Source organism: Grampus griseus (assembly GCF_964374135.1).
Source record: "Grampus griseus genome assembly, chromosome: 13".
Taxonomy (NCBI): Eukaryota; Metazoa; Chordata; class Mammalia; order Artiodactyla; family Delphinidae; genus Grampus; species Grampus griseus.
In genome coordinates this window covers 64,081,886-64,101,498 of record NC_139007.1, presented here as the reverse complement: position 1 = coordinate 64,101,498, position 19,613 = coordinate 64,081,886, and the positions used below count along the sequence as shown (strand labels likewise).

The 19,613-nt window shown below is 42.2% G+C and overlaps 1 protein-coding gene across 5 annotated transcripts in view; it reads left to right on the top strand.

Annotated features, from left to right (window-relative positions):
• Positions 1–15,267: 15,267 nt before the first annotated feature.
• The window catches only part of REPS1 (RALBP1 associated Eps domain containing 1), a 73,410-nt gene continuing 69,064 nt past the window's right edge, over positions 15,268–19,613 (top strand). For all 5 annotated transcript variants that reach the window (XM_082669067.1, XM_082669066.1, XM_082669064.1 and 2 more), the window contains exon 1: positions 15,268–15,458. In XM_082669067.1, the coding sequence (XP_082525193.1) occupies positions 15,306–15,458 (153 nt within the window). In that variant the 5' untranslated portion in view covers positions 15,268–15,305. The remainder of the gene's footprint in view (positions 15,459–19,613) is intronic.

The window sequence follows — 19,613 nt, the reverse complement described above, 5'->3', positions numbered from 1 at the left end:
TAAATGTTTCAAGCTAGATGTTTACTGTAGCTTTTTTATTCTCTCCAAATTTTTATTATCAAACAGTTCTGGGACTTCCCTGATGGTCCAGTGGTATAAAATCCACCTTCTAAGGCAGGGGACGTGGGTTCAATCCCTGGTTGGGGAACTAAGATCCCACATGCCGTGGGGCAACTAAGCCCCTGTGCCACAACTACTGAGCTCGCGCGCCTGAACAAGAGAGCCCTCATGCCACAAACTACAGAGTCCATGAGCCCTGGAGCCTGAGCACCACAACTGGAGAAGAGAAAACCCACACGCCACAACTAGAGTGAAGCCCATGCGCTGCAGCTAAGACCCAACACAGCCAAAAAGGGAAATAAATAATAAAAAAAAATTTTAAATAAAAGTTCTTTTTTCACTGGGAAAAAATTAGTCCAGTGAAGCTGTGCACTCATACAACAGTGGGGAAGACATTAAAGCACAGACTTTGGGGCCCAACATGCCGTGGATGGAATCCCACCACTATCGCTTCACGTGTGTGGACTCCATCTCTCTAAGACTTAGATCCTTCATAAGTAAAATAGGAAAAACAACACTTTCTTTGTAGAATAATTGTAAGGCTTACCTAGCCCAAAGCAATCATTCAATGAATAGCAATTATTATTATTATGTATGTGCAATGGGAGTAAATGATGGAGTTTGTCTTTCCAGGCCTTGGGAGGCAGATGTGGTCAGAGAATTAAAATCCCACGAGCAGCGCAGTGGGATAAAGCCAGGCAGACTCTTCTGGAATTGATGGGCAGGATCTGTGTGTTACAGCTTAGTTTCAAGATAAGAAAGTGGGTACCATGTCCCTTTTGCTGACTTGCATTTTGTAGGGACCCAGGAAGCTGAAAGAAATTGCCGTGATATCCCAGCAGGAACTTCTGATCTTGCACAGATATGGTAACGCAATTTTCTATTTAGCTTTAAATAAGTTAATCTGTAATTTAACCTTGTGTGGGTGATGGAAGCCCCCTTCCCATCGGTTGGATGAGACATTTCAGGATATGCAAAGGGTTCCTTTCAAACCATACCAGGTGCTCAAAGGGACAAGTAAAGGTGTGTCTTATGCCCACAGATCTGAGCTCTCATAGTCACCTGATGCAGCGGCTTACCCAGGGCCTGGTTTTAGAGCAGAATACAAGTTCTTTCCACCTTTAGAACAGAATTGAAGGTCTTTTTCTGAAATTGCCAGAACGCTACTATGGTTCAGGAAACACATTTGTGTGATACCTCAAAGGAACCTAATAGGAGGACCTTACAGGTAAGCTTAGCTGGAAACAGGGCCATGGTAACAGTAACCCGGACTTTGTCCTAAGGCTCAGAAACAGGGTCTGAATCTCTCCCTTCCATTTAGTGAGGGGAGAACATAGCCTGATTAGGGCACTGGTCAAGGGGCAGGAGTTGACCAGGGCTCCATGTAGGGCAGGAGACACAGAGGCTGTAGGAGCAGGAAAATTGAGCTCTCCTTGAAGGAAATTCAAAATCATGCACGATAGCCAAATTCCAAAGAACCAAAAGTATTAGGAGCACCAAATCTGGGGTCTAGTACGAAGGTCGAGTTCAGAAAAAAGGCAGAATATAAGCAAGGTGGAATCGAATGTAGTAGAGGGCTGGACAAAGGGAAAGAAAGAAATGTTTCTTCCTGAATTTTCTTCTAGAATTGACATTGATAGTTTGCACGGAATGGCTTGCCATAAGGACTGAAAAGGTGTCAGTGGCAAATGAGTGTGTGGGTGCTCACAGCTCAGAGATCAGTTATTATCTGAGCCCAGGCTGATTTTTAACTTCTTTGGTTCCACCCTTAACCAAGTATGGGGAACCTCCCCTTTCCCCCCATGCCAACTAAGAGTAGAGCTTTTGCCCTTCTCTCTCAGATGTATGGATATTCCGTGTCTTCACAAGAGCGGAGGGCGGTCTCCTTGGGTAAGCCCGAGTGGGCTCCACTCGCTGGGCAGTACACAGTGCAGACAGAGACAGTTTGCTCCCTGTTCCTAGACGAGGGGCTTTTCCAGTGAAGTCAGGGGTTCTGAGTTTTACAACTATTGGGTCTTCAGACAGCGCCCCTCTTGGTAGTCCTTCCAGCTCACCCTGCTTCTCTTGAGCAGTGGCCTAAAGTCTTCTAGACTGCTTCTCCAGGATCAACCTGCAGGCTCCCAAGGGGCCCTCTGTAAGCCCCTTTCGTTGGAAAATCCCTCCTCTCCTACTTCCCTTTTCCCTCAGAAGCGTTATCTCCCTTCATGACGCCTTCTTCTCCTGTGGTGTTTTCACAATAGACCTTGACAAGTTAGAAAGTAATTTGTTAATTAAAAGCTGAAAATTTTGCTCTCCTTGAGAGCAGGGAGAGCTTAACTCCAAATCCTCCCTGGAAGTGGGGTGAAATGTTTGCATTCCATCTTTCCAGTGCAGACAAGCAGGGGAAAACAAAGCATTCATAGAAAACAGCCTGAAATGTCACAAGCTACTGCAAAACATTCACATGAAAGGGGATCAAAGGCCATTAAAGGAGAACCAGACATCCTCAAACTAGGAACAAAGCCAACTTGGGACTCAGAGGTGTTGGGTGAGGGTGGGGAGGTGCATAGATATAATGTACAATACAGGGGACAGAAAAGGAATTGTTAGGTAGTATACACCTGTCTCCTCCACTGGACTATAAAGTCCTCAATGGCAATGATCGTGTTATTCACCTTTCTGTTCTCAGCATCTAGTAGAATTATTAACACTTAGTAGGTGCTCAATAAATATTTGCTTGAAATGAACTAAACTTACCAAACTATTTACATGACAGATATTTGTAGGTATGAGCAAAGCCTCCAGGATGTCTTAAAAGTTCCACACATCTCAAACTACTCAAACCTTTAGAGGGTAGAGATATATTGGAACATTAAATGAATGCATATCAATGAAGGTCCGAGAAAAATGAAGAGAAAGACAAATATAAAGGAAATAGGCAGAAGAGTACCTGGATGTAAAATATAAACTAAGTGGTAGTTCTTCTTCCAAAACTCATCACATCAAATAATTTCTTTAAAATAACTCTAGTTAATCTAATTAGACCAGACTTAGAAACACTGAATATTAGTCTTATTTCCAAATAAACCACCTTTTTCTCAAAATGATGATGGCAACAGGGCAGATATTACAAAACAGAAAATGTCAAGTAAATGCTGGGGTCTGGCAGATTCTCTGTAGAGAATCAGGCATCACTCTCCACTAAGGTTCAGCCTGGTCAACACAAGGATTTGTATTGTGGGAATATTGTTGTTATTTTTTTAATCTATTGCCATTAAGACGCTTAACATTAGTTCTACCCACTTAACAAATTTTCAAGTGTATGATATATTATTGTTATGTGTGCAAACTTTGTTGCAGAGCAGAACACTGGAACTTATTCCTCTTGTGTAACTCTTTCATTTTTGTCTCCTTTTTCTCACTGTCTTTCACTTACCTTTGCCTTCAACATCACCTCTAGTTCCATTCTCCATTTTCCCAGCTCCAAAGACGTAACTGGACATGTCCTTGCTTTAATCTTGTTAACTTTCACGTGTTGTTTTCTATCTATCAAATTACTGATCATCCTCCTGCAGTTCTCTCCTAAAGAGAGCAACAGCAGGTCAACAGCAAAAAATTACATTGAACTTACTTCTCAGCACTCCAGGTCTATGTAGGGAAAATTTCCATATATTCTAGGAGTATTCTGTTTCTCTCTCTTAGACCATGTACTACACTGTATTATAATTACTTGTTTACTCATAGTGAATGTCACCCTCACTGACTTCTTACCTCATTAAAGGCAAGGAATGTTTTCTTGAAATCCTCAAACTGAGCACAGTGCCTGAGATATAGTATGTATTTAATAATTGATGAATGAAGGTTGGGGGAGAGAGAGAAGAAGGAAGCAAAGGGAAAAAAGGAAGGAAGGACGAGGAAAACAGTTAATTTGTTAGTTGGAGAATTCTAGTCATAAAAGAGAAGAATATATATTAAATTTGTGGAAACCAATCATTCATATGCACTCTCACAACAAAATCCCTGTAACTACTCCTCAGCCTGGTCACTTGAAATGACCTGGCTGATTAGGGAGCATATCTTGAGTTGGGGGCAATGGGCCAGCTTAGGCAGCTGTTTGTTTTCTTAAAGTTTCCAAATTCTGCAAATACAACCATCAACAACAAACATGAGGCCAAACTTACCAAACAAAAGCAAATTTCATTTTGGTTACCAGGCAATTTCAGGGAAACTTTTGATTCCTCAGCTGAATTTCTCTATTTTTTAAATTTCTTTTGTACATATAATGATTAGCTTAATGACTGCTTTCTAGTAAATAATCCTTTGAAAAGTATTCTCTTTGAGTGAATAAACTGGTTTATTGAGTTACTTTGGGAAAATAGTTTTCTGTTCTTAAATCAAAATATTGATCCAGGGAACATGAGCATTGTGAATCCTGGGATCACTGAGACTGAATCTCAGTGAGTTTATCGACTTCCTGTGGGATTGACCTTTATGGGTTTCTTTATTATATGCTACAGAAAGTAGCATACAGTTAATTTTATAGCTCTTAGCTCAAATAAACTTATTTTGGTAAAATTAGCTTTTCTACTATCCAAACAGTACATTTTCACAATGACACAAAAAATTTGTAAGACACTATAAATCTCTTTCAAAATAATCCAAGAAAGTAGTTAAACTTATCTTCTGTCTTGAAGCTTAATTGTGTCCTGTCTTTAAAATAGTTACAAAAGGCACATTAAAAAAGATTTATGTAAAAAAAAAAGATTTATGTCAATTTAAAAATCTTAATGCAATGGATACATTTTTGAGGGAAAAAAAAGAGTTATTCAACAAGAAAAAGAAAACCTGAAAAGGCCAATAAGCTAGGCAGAAACTAATAAAGTTGGCAAAGAAACACCACCCAAAAATATCAAGTGGTTTTATAGGTGAATTATTCCCATGGTAAATAGAAAAAAATTATCTAGTAAATTTGGAGACCTAAACATAATCTTGATAGGAAAGTGGCAACAGCACAATGCCAACAACAGAAAGATGTTAGATTGATTGAGTAACAGAGAAATCCAAACTAAAGTAAAGCCCCTGGGAATTCCCTGGCGGTCCAGTGGTTAGGACTCTGGGCTTCCACCACAGGGGGTTCAGGTTCGCTGCCTCGTTGGGGAACTAATATCCCACAAGCCGCAAGGTGCAGCCAAAAAAAAGAAAGATATAAAGTAAAGCCCCTGGTTAGTTGCTTTCATTTTTTGTCATTTATAATATGTATGGTTTAAAAAGGCAAATCATTTTACGTGGCTTATTGATCATAATGAAAAACAGTGGATCCTTCCATCAAAAGGTGGGATATAATTTTCATTTTATTAAATCTGCACTGGCCATCATGACTCACCTATAATCAATAGAATGCATTAAAAAACTGTTGCATAATTTCTGCCTTGATCGCTTGGAATACTTGTTCTTTAAATACTCCCTCCATAAACCCAGCCACTATGCTGTAAGAAGTCCAAGCAGATGGAGGTGCCATGAGATGCTCCAGGAGATAGCCCTAAATGAGTTCCCAAATGAGTCAGCATTAATTGCTACCCACATGAGTGAGTCATCTTGGACATCCAGCCCAGTGAAGCCTTCAGATGACCGCACATAGAAGACACCACAAAAGATATCTGCTTAGCTGAGCCCTTCCCACATCCCTGACCCACAAAATCATGTTTTCTGCTGTTTAGTTTAGGGATAACATGTTACACAGCAATAGCTAACCAAATCACCTGCCAATTCTCAATTCTAAGAAGCACCCCTACCCCAAGTTCCTACATGGACCATTGGAACTACTACAGAAGTCACCAAATGCAGAGACTTAATGATTAGAGGTTAAAGGTTACAAGTGATTTCATGATACCAGCCTGATGGCCCAAAAGGCCAGACTAACTCTGAGGATACCTCAACATAGACTAAGTGACCAGGCCACAGCGGCCACTTTGCAGTAGAACCAGAGGACAGCACAAGGACTCCTGCCTGTAGATTTGAGGCCCCTTCTCTCTCACAGTTAAATCGTGTTAAGCTGATCTCCATCTTCTGTCCTCATATTCCCCCATGACATCTGGGAGGAAAACAGAGAAAAGAGGAAGAAATATGAAAGGCTGAGCATTTACGTGAGCGAGACTGAATTACTCATGATTACATTTTAACAGGAAGATTCTGAGATACGATAACTGACAAAATTAAGTTCAACCCCATGCTGATACTAATGAAGATTATAAGTATTAGAGAAAATTAAAAAGCCACATATAGTGTTTAAAATGTTTGATCCCACTACACATATATAATCATTAAAGAAAAGAAAAAAGATATGTAGATTTTAAGCACTACATGCTTAGTGACTATAACACTTGTTGAATATACCCAAAGCACTAGACACGTCAGTTTTTCTTTGTCCAAAGGGTTTACAGTATAGTAACAACTAGGAGGAAATGGATATTATAGCTGGTAATCATATGTTGTAAATAATTATTTATATCTTAATAAAGGTTATCAGCCCTGGCCATTTGAATTATTTGAACAAAGAACAAGAACAAATATAAACAAACAGATTTTTAATGATCATGTTTGTCCCTGATAATAGCTGCCAGTAGTTAAATACCAGTTAGATTACTACCTTTTATATTCATTCTTTCTTGTTCTTATACTGGCCAAATAAAGCATCCCATTTTACAGAAGAGAGATGTTAAACTTGCCTTAGATTACACAGCTAATTAATAGCCAGAATCAGGCCTCAAACCTATTTTACCTCAAACTAGGATTATCTGTTTTCATTACAACTTGATACCTTCCTATTGCTGTAGCCATTAAGACTTATATTCATTTTCACTTTATTCATTTTTAGTTTTTAAGATTGCACAGAGATAACCTCTAAGCATCCTTGGAAAATGAAATATTGACAACAGCAAAGTATGACACAGGATTAAAATGAAAATACTTCACAAAGCACAAAACCTCTAGCTCTTAAGCACCATGAAAGGTTATGGAACCCATAACACTGTAAAATGTTTTCATGGCAGGGCAATGGGAGTTAACAGACACTAATAAAGATTGTAGATGTAGAATTAAAGACAGGTTGCTTTATTTTTGTTAAATTACTGGTTTAAAAAGTTGCAGTTTTGGGCTTCCCTGGTGGCGCAGTTGTTGAGAGTCCGCCTGCCGATTCAGGGGACACGGGTTCGTGTCCCGGTCCGGGAGGATCCCACATGCCGCGGAGCAGCTGGGCCCGTGAGCCATGGCCGCTGAGCCTGCGCGTCCGGAGCCTGTGCTCCGCAACGGGAGAGGCCACAACAGTGAGAGGCCCGCGTACCGCAAAAAAAAAAAAAAAAAAAAAAAAAAGTTGCAGTTTTTGGAGGTGACCCTGCCCAAATGCAAAAGTTTTGCTTTAGAAAACACTACTAATTAAAAAAAAAAAAAGAAAGAAAGAAAGAAAAGAAAACACTACTAATGACAAGCAACATGCATTTAGTATTTTTTACAACTACCTCTGCATGCTTCTGTTTTTAAAGAATAGGGAAACCATTTGGACTCTTCTCATTTTAAAAAGTTAAAATATTGAAACCACGCTATATTGAGAAAATGTTTACAAAGGAAACTTACGGGGAAAACTTCCTTGCATAGAGTAAATAATAAATATTTGTTGGTTTGATTTTTATTTGGAGAAAAGTGCTTTTTCATTTTTGGTTAGTCTTCCCTGAGAACTTTATTTATACAAAGAGTTGATTTATTTTTGCTGTGCCAACAATTTTGTGTGGATTTCTATGCCTTTGCTTCTGATGAACTTCATGCTCATATGAGATCTTACATTTATCTGGCATTTTCTATCTCATTATTAAACCCCAACTGCAACATCTAAAAAAATATTCATTTTATGATTCTCTCCTAGTTAGGTAATGAAAATAGATCCCATTGGTAAGACAGTGTAAGATTGCCTCATGTGGTTTCTGGAGGATACAGTTGTGGTTTTTCAAGTTAACCTGATTATATATCATTTATATTGATGACTCCGAAAGAGGAAAATAAATAAGATTCATATTAAGTTTGAAAAAAAAGGACAACTCTTTTACAAGTACAGTCTATAGTTGAGTGAAAAAGACCGTCTACAAAAGATATAACAAAGAAGTAGGCATATAATATCAAATACATGGATGGAATATATATATATGTGTGTACATATATATATAATGCAGGAATAATATATAGTAATATATAATGCATCTATTGATTTTTTAAATTATATATTTGTAATGTATAATAACATATTATATATAAAATATAATGTGTGTATATATACATATATATACTATATATAAAATACATCCCTTTACTTGATATTGTATGCCTATCTTTTTGTGTGGCTTTTAAATAAATGATGTCAAGAAAAATATTCATCCAAATGTTAATAGAGGTTGCCTATGGATGGCAGAATTCAAGGTAATTTTTTTCTTTGTTCTTTTTTGAGTTATTTTGTTTTTACAGAGAGTGTGTATATTTTTATAAAAATAATAGATTTTTCAAAAATAAAAACCAGGAATTTTGATTACAGGTAAGAAACTATATTCCATTCCAAACTCTACGCCAATCAAACAAGAAGCACACATTGAATATCCCATGTGTCCAACCTATAGATACCGTGTTGTTTTTTGCAACTCCAAGTCTTTCTCCACGAGTTCCACAGCTAATTCAACAGCCACTTCTCTTAGCAATTCACCATCATCACATCTTCCCACAGTACCATTCTTGGTTTCCACAGAAACAAAAACTATCTTTCTGTTTTCTTAATTTGTTTATGCAATGTTTAATCCAATTATAACAATTACAATATTAAGTGCAACAGGTTGGTAAGCACTCACTAAGTCACTTAATAGGAGCAGAAGTGCGTGAGTGGTTGAGATCGGGTTCCCCAGAAACACACTGAAATGAAGATTTGTATACAGGAAGTTCCTTGATAACTCTTGTCAGGAATAGCACCCGTACGAAGGGAAAAAAGCCCATAACTGGGCAGAGGTAACAATGCGGTAACAACAGAGGCCCCCTCCAATCCCTGGAAGAGATCTGGAACTGAGATGGCTTTTCAGAGTTGCTCCTAGACAATTGAAGGACCTTTAGTCTCCTTTATCCACTGGCCAGTCACTGGATGTGGGCTGCGCTTGGGGCAGGGGCGTAACCTGGGTGAGGCAAGTTCCTTCTCCCAAGGACAATTCCTGGCAAGGGATTCCACTGTGGGCCCCTGACAGTTCAACGTTCTCAACAGCTGGAAAAATGGGTGAGGTGGGCAGTGATCTGGGTAGTTCACAGCAACCACATGGTCCACACTCACACCACTCAGATCCACTTGCTTCATATAATATAGTACCTGATATGGGAACCACTCCCCCAGGACTCTGATGGGTCTCATTTCCTGGGAAATTTCACAAAAAGAATGTGAGTGAACTATATCTGCCACAATAGCAGCTCATTTCAAGGCCGCCTCTGACACTTATTGTCCCTTCTCTACTTCAATAGAATGAGAAGCGGAGAAGAGTAATGAGAAGCAGAATGTCTCCTCACCCTCTGCTAACACCTCTGTTGCTGTAGGTGGCTTGCCTTTTGGGGTGACACAGCCCCTCATCCCCGAATGGTCTGAGTGCCTTTGTCACCATGCCCTTCTCAATCTGTGGCAGTTATACTTGTCCATTTACCATCAAAACTAAACAGGGGAGACCAATACACCCAGTGGATCTTCTGGGTGTGAAACATACTCCTTCTTGCCTCAATTGGGTAAAGTAAGTACTATTACCTCCTGATGAGTAGGTTCAATACCCTCCAGTATGTTGATTCTTTTATTCCCTACTGATCTATTGGCACAAGGAGCCCCAAGTGACAGAACATCATTCGTGGCATAAAGTTTAATGGGACTAATAATAACTAACTAATAATAAGCCTCCTAGAGGAAGCAATCCCGTGTGAGAACCAGGACCTTCAGATGCTCAAAACCTAGGGTTGAAAACCATAATTCAAAAAGACACATGCACCCCGATGTTCATTGCAGCACTATTTACAATAGCCAGGTCATGGAAGCAACCTAAATGCCCATCGACAGACGAATGGATAAAGAAGATGTGGTACATATATACGATGGAATATTACTCAGCCATAAAAAAGGAACAAAACTGGGTCATTTGTAGAGACGTCGATGGACCTAGAGACTGTCATACAGAGTGAAGTAAGTCAGAAAGAGAAAAACAAATATCGTATGTTAACACATATACATGGAACCTAGAAAAATGGTACAGATGAACCGGTTTGCAGGGCAGAAGTAGAGACACAGATGTAGAGAACAGACGTATGGACACCAAGGGGGGAAAGCGGCAGGGGGTGGTGGTGGTGGTGTGATGAATTGGGCAATTGGGATTGACATGTATACACTAATATGTATATAATAGATAACTAATAAGAACCTGCTGTATAAAAAAATAAATAAAATAAAAAAATAAAAACAACTTAGGTTTGAGGGGATGGGAAACTCCCCCAAGTGGGTCACGGAGGGCAAAGGTAAATGGGGCCAGTTTTACTTCCATCCCTTGGTTCTCTGTCCCATATTGTCTACCTATTGGAGACAGAGTAACATACAGGATCGTTAATTTAGGGTGCTTCTGCATCCTGGAGTATGGGGTCCCATCTTCACAGAATATCATCTCCATGCTGACACATCAGCTGCACCTTCAAAAGGCCATTCTATACTCTCTGAAGTCAGCAGCTTCTGGATGATGCGGAATGTGAGCTTAGTGGGTTATGGTTATGTGTCCACTAATGCACTTCTATTGCTGTAAGGAGGGTCTCTTTGTCTGAAGTCATGTTATGCAGATTACAAGTTGGTGATAAAAACAGTCTTAAACACTTAGATGGCTAAAGCCCTGAGAACAGGAAAGCAAACTTATGCCCAGGATACATTTGATTCCTATAAAGATAAGTCAACTTGTCACCAAATGCATGACTGGTCTCCTCGAGGGATGATGTTACATCAGGAATTGAACTTGGTGTTGAGCTGACACCAAGGTGAGCTGAGCTGAACTCAAGCGTTGTTGGCAGGTTGGACATTTGGCCTTGGTAAGTGGAAGCTGTGATGTGGGGCTCATATATACTTTCCATTGCTGCCACAATAGCTACTCAGTTCCTGAGCCAATGTGCCAACACTGGGGTGGCTGCTTGCAGAGGCTGCCTGACATCATCTGGCCAGGTTGTTTTGACTACTTATGCCTCCTCCATAGTGGATGCTTTCTGGTGGGTGTGAACACATGATGCAAAGATAGTCACACTCCATGCCCCTTCCCATAGGTTCAACCACATGATTTCCTCCCAGACTTCCTCTTCCTTAATTTTCCAAACTGCCTCCTACCAAGTCCCTGCCCTACCAGCCCAATCATTTGTCACTGTCCGTGGGTTTATTGTGTATTCTTACCTTGGGCCACCTCTCTGACATTAAGTGAATGACCAGGTGCACCAACAGAAACTCTCTCCAATGGATTTCCCCTCACTAACGTCTTTCAGGGCCACCCCTGAGTTGGACTTAAACCAAATTTTAACAATTATGTTCAGCAAAAGTGAATAAAAAGGCAAGCCACAGACTCTAGAAAATACTTGCAAATCATGTATCTGACAAAGAGCTTGTACCAAAAATGTATAAAGGATTTTCAAAACTCAATGATAAAAAAAGCAAATAATCCAATAAAAAATAGGAAAAGTTTTGAATAGATATTTTACCAAAGAAGATATTCGAATGGCAAATATGCACATGAAAAGGTGCTCAACATCATCAGTCTCTGGGGGAATGGAAATTCAAATCACAGTGAGATACCACTGCACACCCATTAGAATGGTTTGTGAGGACGTAGAGGAACTAAAATTCTATACATTGGTGGTGGGAATGCAAAATGGTACAGCCATTTTAGAAATCAGTTTGGTAGTGTTTTTGTTTTTTTTTTTTGTAGTTTCTTTTAAAGTTGAACATTTAGTTACCATATGACCCAACAATCCCTCTCCTAGATATTTACCCAAGGGAAAAAAAAATGAAGGCTTAAGTTTGTAGAAAAACTGTACACACATATTTATAGTATCTTTATTAATAGTCACCCAAAATTTAGAAGCAACCCAAATATCCTTCAACTAGTGAATGGATGAACGAACTATAATCATCCATACAATAGAATACCATTTAACAATAAAAAAATGAACCACTATACAAGGAAGATCATGGAGGAATCTCGAATGCATTACGCTATGTGAAAAAAATTCAGATTCAAAATGCTGATTATCGTGTAAGTCCATTTACATGACATTCTGCAAAAGGCAAAAGTACAGAAACAGAAAATAAATCGGTGGTTGCCAGGGCCTGAGGGTAGAGGGCAGAGTAGTACAAAGGGGAAGCCCAGAGGAATTTTAGGGGAGAGTCACAGAATGTTTCCGCATCATGATTTTGGTGGTGGTTACATGACCGTCATGCATTTGTCAAAACTCACAGAACTGTATACCAGAAACGACGAATTTTATTGCACTTAATTTATTTTAAAAACTTCATTAGAGGTTTCCAGTTTAAAACAGTTGATATTTGCTAGCAGTAACCGACTATTTGATCTTACCTGAAGACCAGTATCTTTAAATTTGTAGCTATATAATATAGTCCAGCTGTTTTAAAATAGCTTTCTCATAATGTCACTTTTTAAAACTGATATATCTAGAAACATATAGGAAAGAAATTAGAATTGGTCTCAAAGGGCCTGTTAAATCATTTTTTCCCCTTTGTACGTGAAAGTATAAATTTAAGTAACGGATATAGAGAAAAATCCCTTTCGTTTGTGAAACTGTCAAGCCATCCAGCACCAAGGCAACCCAATACCTGTCTGGGGGGTGGAGAATGTCCCCCCTTCGTGCAAGACTTTCTGGTTTTTCAAGTGTGTGTATGTTTGGAGGGACTTTAAGCAGATACAGTGCTCCTTATAAGCACTGACGTTCAGGACTCCCCCACCCCCCATAAAAGATTGTATGTCAATTGTATCTCAGTGTTAAAAATGTAAACAAATATACATGTTAATGCCAGGTAGTGAAAAGTGTTATAAAGAAAAATAATTCAGATAAGGGGATAGAGCGTGGTAGTGGGGCTATTTTAGGTCAGGTGTTGAGAGAAGGTCCCTCTCTCGGTACGTGATATGTGTACAGGGACCTGAGGTGTGGGAGAACAAGCCATGCAAAGGTTTGTGGGAAGAGTATTTCAGGTGGCAGGAGCAAAGGCCCTGGGGCAGGAAAGAGCTTCAAGGCCTAGGAAAGGTGGTGGAGAAAAACATGCTGAAGACGATTGTAAGCCAGTGCCTACCTCATGTGCTCCTCCCTTTTACACGTTTGGAAAACAGGCCATCTGTGGGTCTCTGGTAGGTGTCCTGTAGGGACACGTGAGGAACTGCTATGGCAAATTTAAAGTTTTAGAGATAGAGAAACTTGAGATTAACGGCATGTTATATATGTAAGTGTACAAAGTGCTACTATTCAAATACAGCTCCACAAACCCTCTTCCTTTTTAAAAAAAGAAAAGTAATGCAATGCCTATAACTGTGTGCATATTAATATCCCATTGAAGCCTGGAGTAAAATGACTAAATATTGACATTAAACAGCATACATAAAGACTATAAATAGTCTCATGTGAGTTGAGTTGAGATTTTGCCTCCAAATGAAACAGGGCAGGTTTTGCTGACAAAGTGTTACAAAGAACCCTTTGGATTTTCAGTGCTCTTTGAATTTTGGAATTCCAGATACAAGATTTCGAACCTATAATATTACTTTCCTTTTATGGGTCATTTGTAAGATCAGCACTCTGGGGAGTAACCTGTAGCAGACAAAATAAAAACCAAAACTGAAAAATCTGTCTAATTCTGCCCTAGCTGTTTTGGAAATATTTCCTATTTGGTAAGGATAAACTGTTGTTAAGATATTCTATTTGAGATATCTTGAGAATCACTTCTCAGATAGGTGCAGAATAGTGCAACCTCATGATTTTCATAAAGGAGGAAATTGGGGGTCCCAGGAGTGAGCCCCTGTGGTCTGTCCACAGCCTAAACAGCTTTATAGAGCTGATGCTATATATTTATAGCACTAAGTTCCTATTGATCAGAACCACCTTGTACAAAGAGAAAAACTTTGCCAGTTTTTCCCCCTATTCAACAACTTTGTTTCTCAGGTAAACACGGCTTGGAGCAAGAGTGGGAGTTAGGTCTCAGTGGTTGGTGTCTGATGAGAGTTCTCAGATGGGTTGGATGTTCATAGCCCTTCAGAGCACAAAGAAATATTGAATTAATCTTCAGTAACATCTGACCTCAAAACGGTACGACGGATACAGTAATAACCTGAACAATGTTCCCCTTTCACGCAATGTTTATTAACCGTTTAGTGCCAGAAGCTTTGAAACAATCCAAACTACAGCCGGTTTCTAAGTTCTCCAGGTCTGAATGGGCGGCGTGCTGTTCCCCCCTGGTCTCCGCTCCCGGGGGTCCCAGCTCTTCCCGCAGGGCGCCAAGGGCGGCTCGGCCCTCCGCCGCGGGACCCAGGCCACCAGGGGGCGCTGCAGCCCCCTCTCCAGGGAGCGGCCGAGCCAGCCCGGTGGGTGTTTCTCTCTCCCTCTCGCGCTCTCTCCTCCTGGCCTCACATCCGGGTCTGGAGCGCGGCAGCCGCTGTCAGTGTTGGTGCGGTCGCGTCGGGGGCCGGGCCGGGGCGCAGTAAATGGCGGCGGAGGGAGGCGGAGCGGCGGCCGCGCTCAGCCCAGAGCCCCCGAAACTTTAGGAGCCCCACAACTTTTCCGGGAAGTGCTGCCTCTCCGGGGGCGTGGACGGAAGGGGCAGGCGAGGCGGGAAGTCTGGGGGGAAGCGGCGGGGAGCCGGGGAGACTCGAACCCGCGGCGGGGGTGGTGGCGGAGTCCGCCCGGGCCTCGCGCCGCCGCGGCCCCCGCCTCCTTCCCCGCGCCCTCCCCGCGGCCGCCGAGGCGGAGCCTCTTAGGCGGCGGCGCGCCGAGCCCAGCCGGGCCCCCTCCCCGCGACCTCCGGGCCCTGTGGCTCGGACGCCCCCGGCGCGCGCGCGAGGCCGGGGCTCCCCGCCGCTTCGGGGGGCAAGGAGGAGGCGGCCGGGCGGCGCGCAGTCCCCGCCGTCCCGGCGTCGCGGGGCCGGGCCCCGGGTGTTGCATGCGGGGCGGGGTGGCTGTGAGCGGAGGCGAAGATGGAAGGTTTAACGCTGAGCGATGCGGAGCAGAAATACTACTCGGATCTCTTCTCCTACTGCGACAGCGAGAGCACCAAGAAGGTGGCGGCCCACGGGCGGGTGCTGGAGCTGTTCCGGGCCGCACAGCTGCCCAACGACGTGGTCCACCAGGTAACGCCGCCGCCGTCCCCGTCCGCCGCGTCCGGGGGGTCGGCCGGCCGCCGAGGTGTCGCTTCCCGGCGGCTCGGGCCTCCAGCCGCCAGCCTCCTCGAGGTGGGAGTGGGCGCCGTTTCCAGAAGGGCCGGCTGTGGGCAGGTTTCCCCGGGTTTCTCCGCTGCGGACCGGAGCCGCAGGTGCCCGGAAGGCCCGGACTCGCGAGGGGAAGGGGGTCGCTCTTCGAGGACAAAAGTCATTCAAAGATACGATGGGGGTGGGGTTGGGGGGGGTCTGTGTATTATCTCTGGAGAGCGTAAGTCCTGTATCTCTCGGCTGCCCCTCAGAATCTGTGTTTTTCAACACTGGAAGAGCAACTTCAGATGAAAGATCTTGGATTGTTAACCATGTCTTTGAATCCTAGATCCTGGTACCTACTTTTATATATTTTAAGGAAGCTCAATTCTTAGGGAGATTAAAAAATTAAAACTTTTAGCTAGTAGTTTGCAAGTAGCTATGAAAAGAACTTTATAGGATGCGTGGCTGATGTAAACTGGGTAGTTTTTCGATTGGCATTCGATAGCACTTGGTGGAATTTGTGGATTGGGTTGGGAGGTAAGTATTGAGCAACTGGAAGTCAAAGGTGCATATTTGCCTCAATCTGTAGCCCTAGAGGAGCAAGCAGAGTAAGTTTTAAGCTTTCTTCATCACGTCTGCTTTTAAAATAGAAGGCTTCCTGGAAGTTCTCTCTAATGTATGTGGTGAGCATTGATGTTACTCTGTGTTTAATGATGCAAAGCTGCTAGTGAGAGTCTGTCTAAACAACATATCAGAAACAGGTTTTAAGCTTCATCTTTATGGTGATCCAAGCCAGTTATCCAGATCTCCAGAACTTAGAGCCACGTGCATAGGTATGATGTAGTGCACTGCGGAGAGCCCTGAATGAGGACTTTTCACACCTGGGTCCTTGACCGCACTCTGTTAACCCCCAGTGTGGCTTTGGGCCAAGCACTCTCAAATCTTCAAGCGTAAGTGTGCTTCTAACAAAAATTCTGGGAAATATAAAAATGTCCCCAAGGCCTCTGTTTTAGAAGTTACCTGTGCACTAGCTATGACTAAATTGAATGAGTTCTGTCTTTTCACATAATCTTGTTTGTTTTACGTTGCTTTTTAAAAATTTTGGGAGGAAAAGTTCGGTGTCTTACATACCAACAGCTAGGAGTCTCATATTCATTCTGCTGAAAACAAAGTAAGTATTTTACGCTCTGCTGGCCACATACAGTCTCTTTATGTATATTCTTTGTTTTCATTCTTACAGCCCTTTAAAAATGTAAAAATCATTCTTAGCTCAAGGGCATACAAAACGGGGTCCGCGGCTGTGCGGGTACTCTACGCTCCCCATATGGCTTTGGAGTTACACTTATAGGAGTAGGTCTGGTCAGAACATGCTCATTAATGATTTTGCTCTTTTTGTAGAAATACTTTCAAGTCATTAAAAAACTAAAATTAAGGGGAAAACTCCCGTGTTCTATTCGGCTTATTATGTCTGGGGTGGGGGGAGCTGAAATAAACTGACTTTCATATTTTTAAGAGTGCATGTTGTTAAAAAAAAAAGAGTGCATGAAGACTTTAAGACTTTATGTTATTCAGGATGCAAATTAGCATTAATTAACCTTTGCTTAAAATATGTTTAATCCAATCCAAGTTATTTTCATGTTGTGCTCAATTTTATTAACACTCAAAAATAAATTTCTGTTGCCTTTTTGTATAAAGAGAGAACTTAAATAGCGTAAATAGTCAGGATTCAGTTACACGTTGGAAACTGGGAACTCCCTGAAGCAGAAGCAGAATTCTTATAGCTTTCTGGGTATTTTGCAGGCAGTTAACTTAAAAATTGGCCTAACACATAAAATCTGGAACAAAAGAGGAATATGGACAATTCCCTTATGGAAGTTCAGCATTGTCTGAAAACACAGCCCTTCCTTGCTTCTTAAGCGGGAAACATTTGGGGCAACTCACGTGTAATGTTTAGTTTTTACTTAGCACTGGGCGAGGCATTGCAGGGCATCAAAACAGGAGTAAGAAGTTCTCAAGGACCTTGTAAACTACAGGAATACACATGTGTAACATAAAGCAATGTGAATGCCCTAAGAGAGGATAAAGGAAGGTATGACCAGGAAAGGCCTCTTGACTTAATTCAGGTGGACCTTATATTAGTGTGGAGGGATGAAGAGGACTTCCAGGCAGAGAAAAAACACGACCAAAGGTGGAAGGTGTGGGAAGGAGCCTTTGCAAGGACTAGCAGATAGACAGGTTTTGCTGAAGCTAGAGTATGTTTTGGCGATACTGGAACATAGAGTCAGAAAGAGACCACGGTAGGAAAGATTCTAAAGAACAGGCAGATTTCATATTTCAGTAGGCAGTGGAGACTCAATGATAGTTTTCTTTGTTTGTTTTGTTTTTGTTTTCTTTTTTTTGCGGTACGCGGGCCTCTCACTGTCGTGGCCTCTCCCGTTGCGGAGCACAGGCTCCGGACGCACAGGCTCAGCGGCCATGGCTCACGGGCCCAGCCTCTCCGCGGCATGTGGGATCTTCCCGGACCGGGGCACGAACCCGTGAACCCGTGTCCCCTGCATCGGCAGGCGAACTTCCAACCACTGCACCACCAGGGAAGCCCCAATGATAGTTTTTGACTTTGAGTGAAGGAGAGAGTAGAGTGTGGGGAAGGAGGCTCGAGCAGTGATCCGGAATGGATGCTAGGTACTGGGCACCCAAACCAGGGTGACAGCAGTAGAACAGAAAGGAGGGGCTGGATGAACAGGTCTGTGTTATTGAAGGGCTGCTGGGTAGCTGCAATGTGAGGTGCTTTGTGGGATAATGTTTCATTGAGACCAGATTATCAAGGCTGGGTGGAGAGCTTTGAACTAATTGTGAAGGTGGCAGGGAGTTGTAGATTTAAGAGAACTGACTCGTAAAAGCAGTGCTTTAGGAGGCATTTAGAAGATCAGAGCATCCGGAAGTAGAGGAAAGAAACTGGAGACAAATTTGGGGACTGATTGTCTCGCACATACTGGGCTATGGGACTCAAATATGGGAGTGGGGGACACTGCGGGGAGCGTGATTCTGCCCCCCAGGAGGCATTTGGAGACAGTTTTGCTTGTTGTAACTCAGGGAGAGGGAGCAGTTCTGGCCTCTAGTAGGTAGAGGCAGGAGTGCTGCTAAAACAGCCTGCAATGCACAGAACAGCCCCTACAGCAGACAATCACCTGCCCCAAAACGTCAGCAGTGCCGAGATTCAGAAAACCTAATGTGGACTCTGGTGGTGACAGTGGGACAGAAAATGAGGCTGACGATAAAGTAGAGATTATGAAGGTAGACCTGATGGGCTTGGGTTGTCTGGTGATATTTTGATGAGAGACGAGTAGGGCAAGTGTTACTCTCTGTTGGACACCACTCACAATTAGAAAAGGGGCAGGAAGAGGGCCTGATTTTAAAAAGTTGATAATGAGTTTGATTTCAGGCATTTTGAGACGGCAGTGCAAATCTCCAGGGGACAGTTGGAAATGTGTGATTTGTCCACCCTGAGTGCCGGTTATTACAGTGAAATTCACATGTTTGGGGTCTCTCCTCTTTATCACCTGAGTATCTTGGAGGTAGAGGCCAGACAGCTTCTCACAGGGTAGGCATGCATTTACACATCAGGGCTTTGACTGATGTGGTAGTTTTCAGCATTTGTTAATAAAAGTCATGAGAAGGCTGAGTCATCTGGGGGAGTGAGTATAGAGGACAAAGAACAGAGGGCCCAGAACTGAAGGAGGAAGGAGCTGGCGTTTATTGAGTGCCTGTTATGTTCTTTTACTGGGCAGATCATTTTCATGCAGGAACTCACTTGATCTTTGTAAGAACCCTGAGAAGTGAGGAGTATTCTTGTTTATTAACTAGGAACTTGATAGGCAGAGAAGTTAAATAACTGGTTAGTTGTATACACTGATGTGTATAAAAATTGATGACTAATAAGAACCTACTGTATAAAAAAGTAAATAAAACAAAATTCAAAACAAAACAAACAAAAATGACTAGTTAGTGAATAGAGTACTTCTCCTTTACCATTATTTCTTGCCACCTCTCAGCTCTTTCCTGCTTTTCACTGTTCATGTGATTGGTTTGCCCATA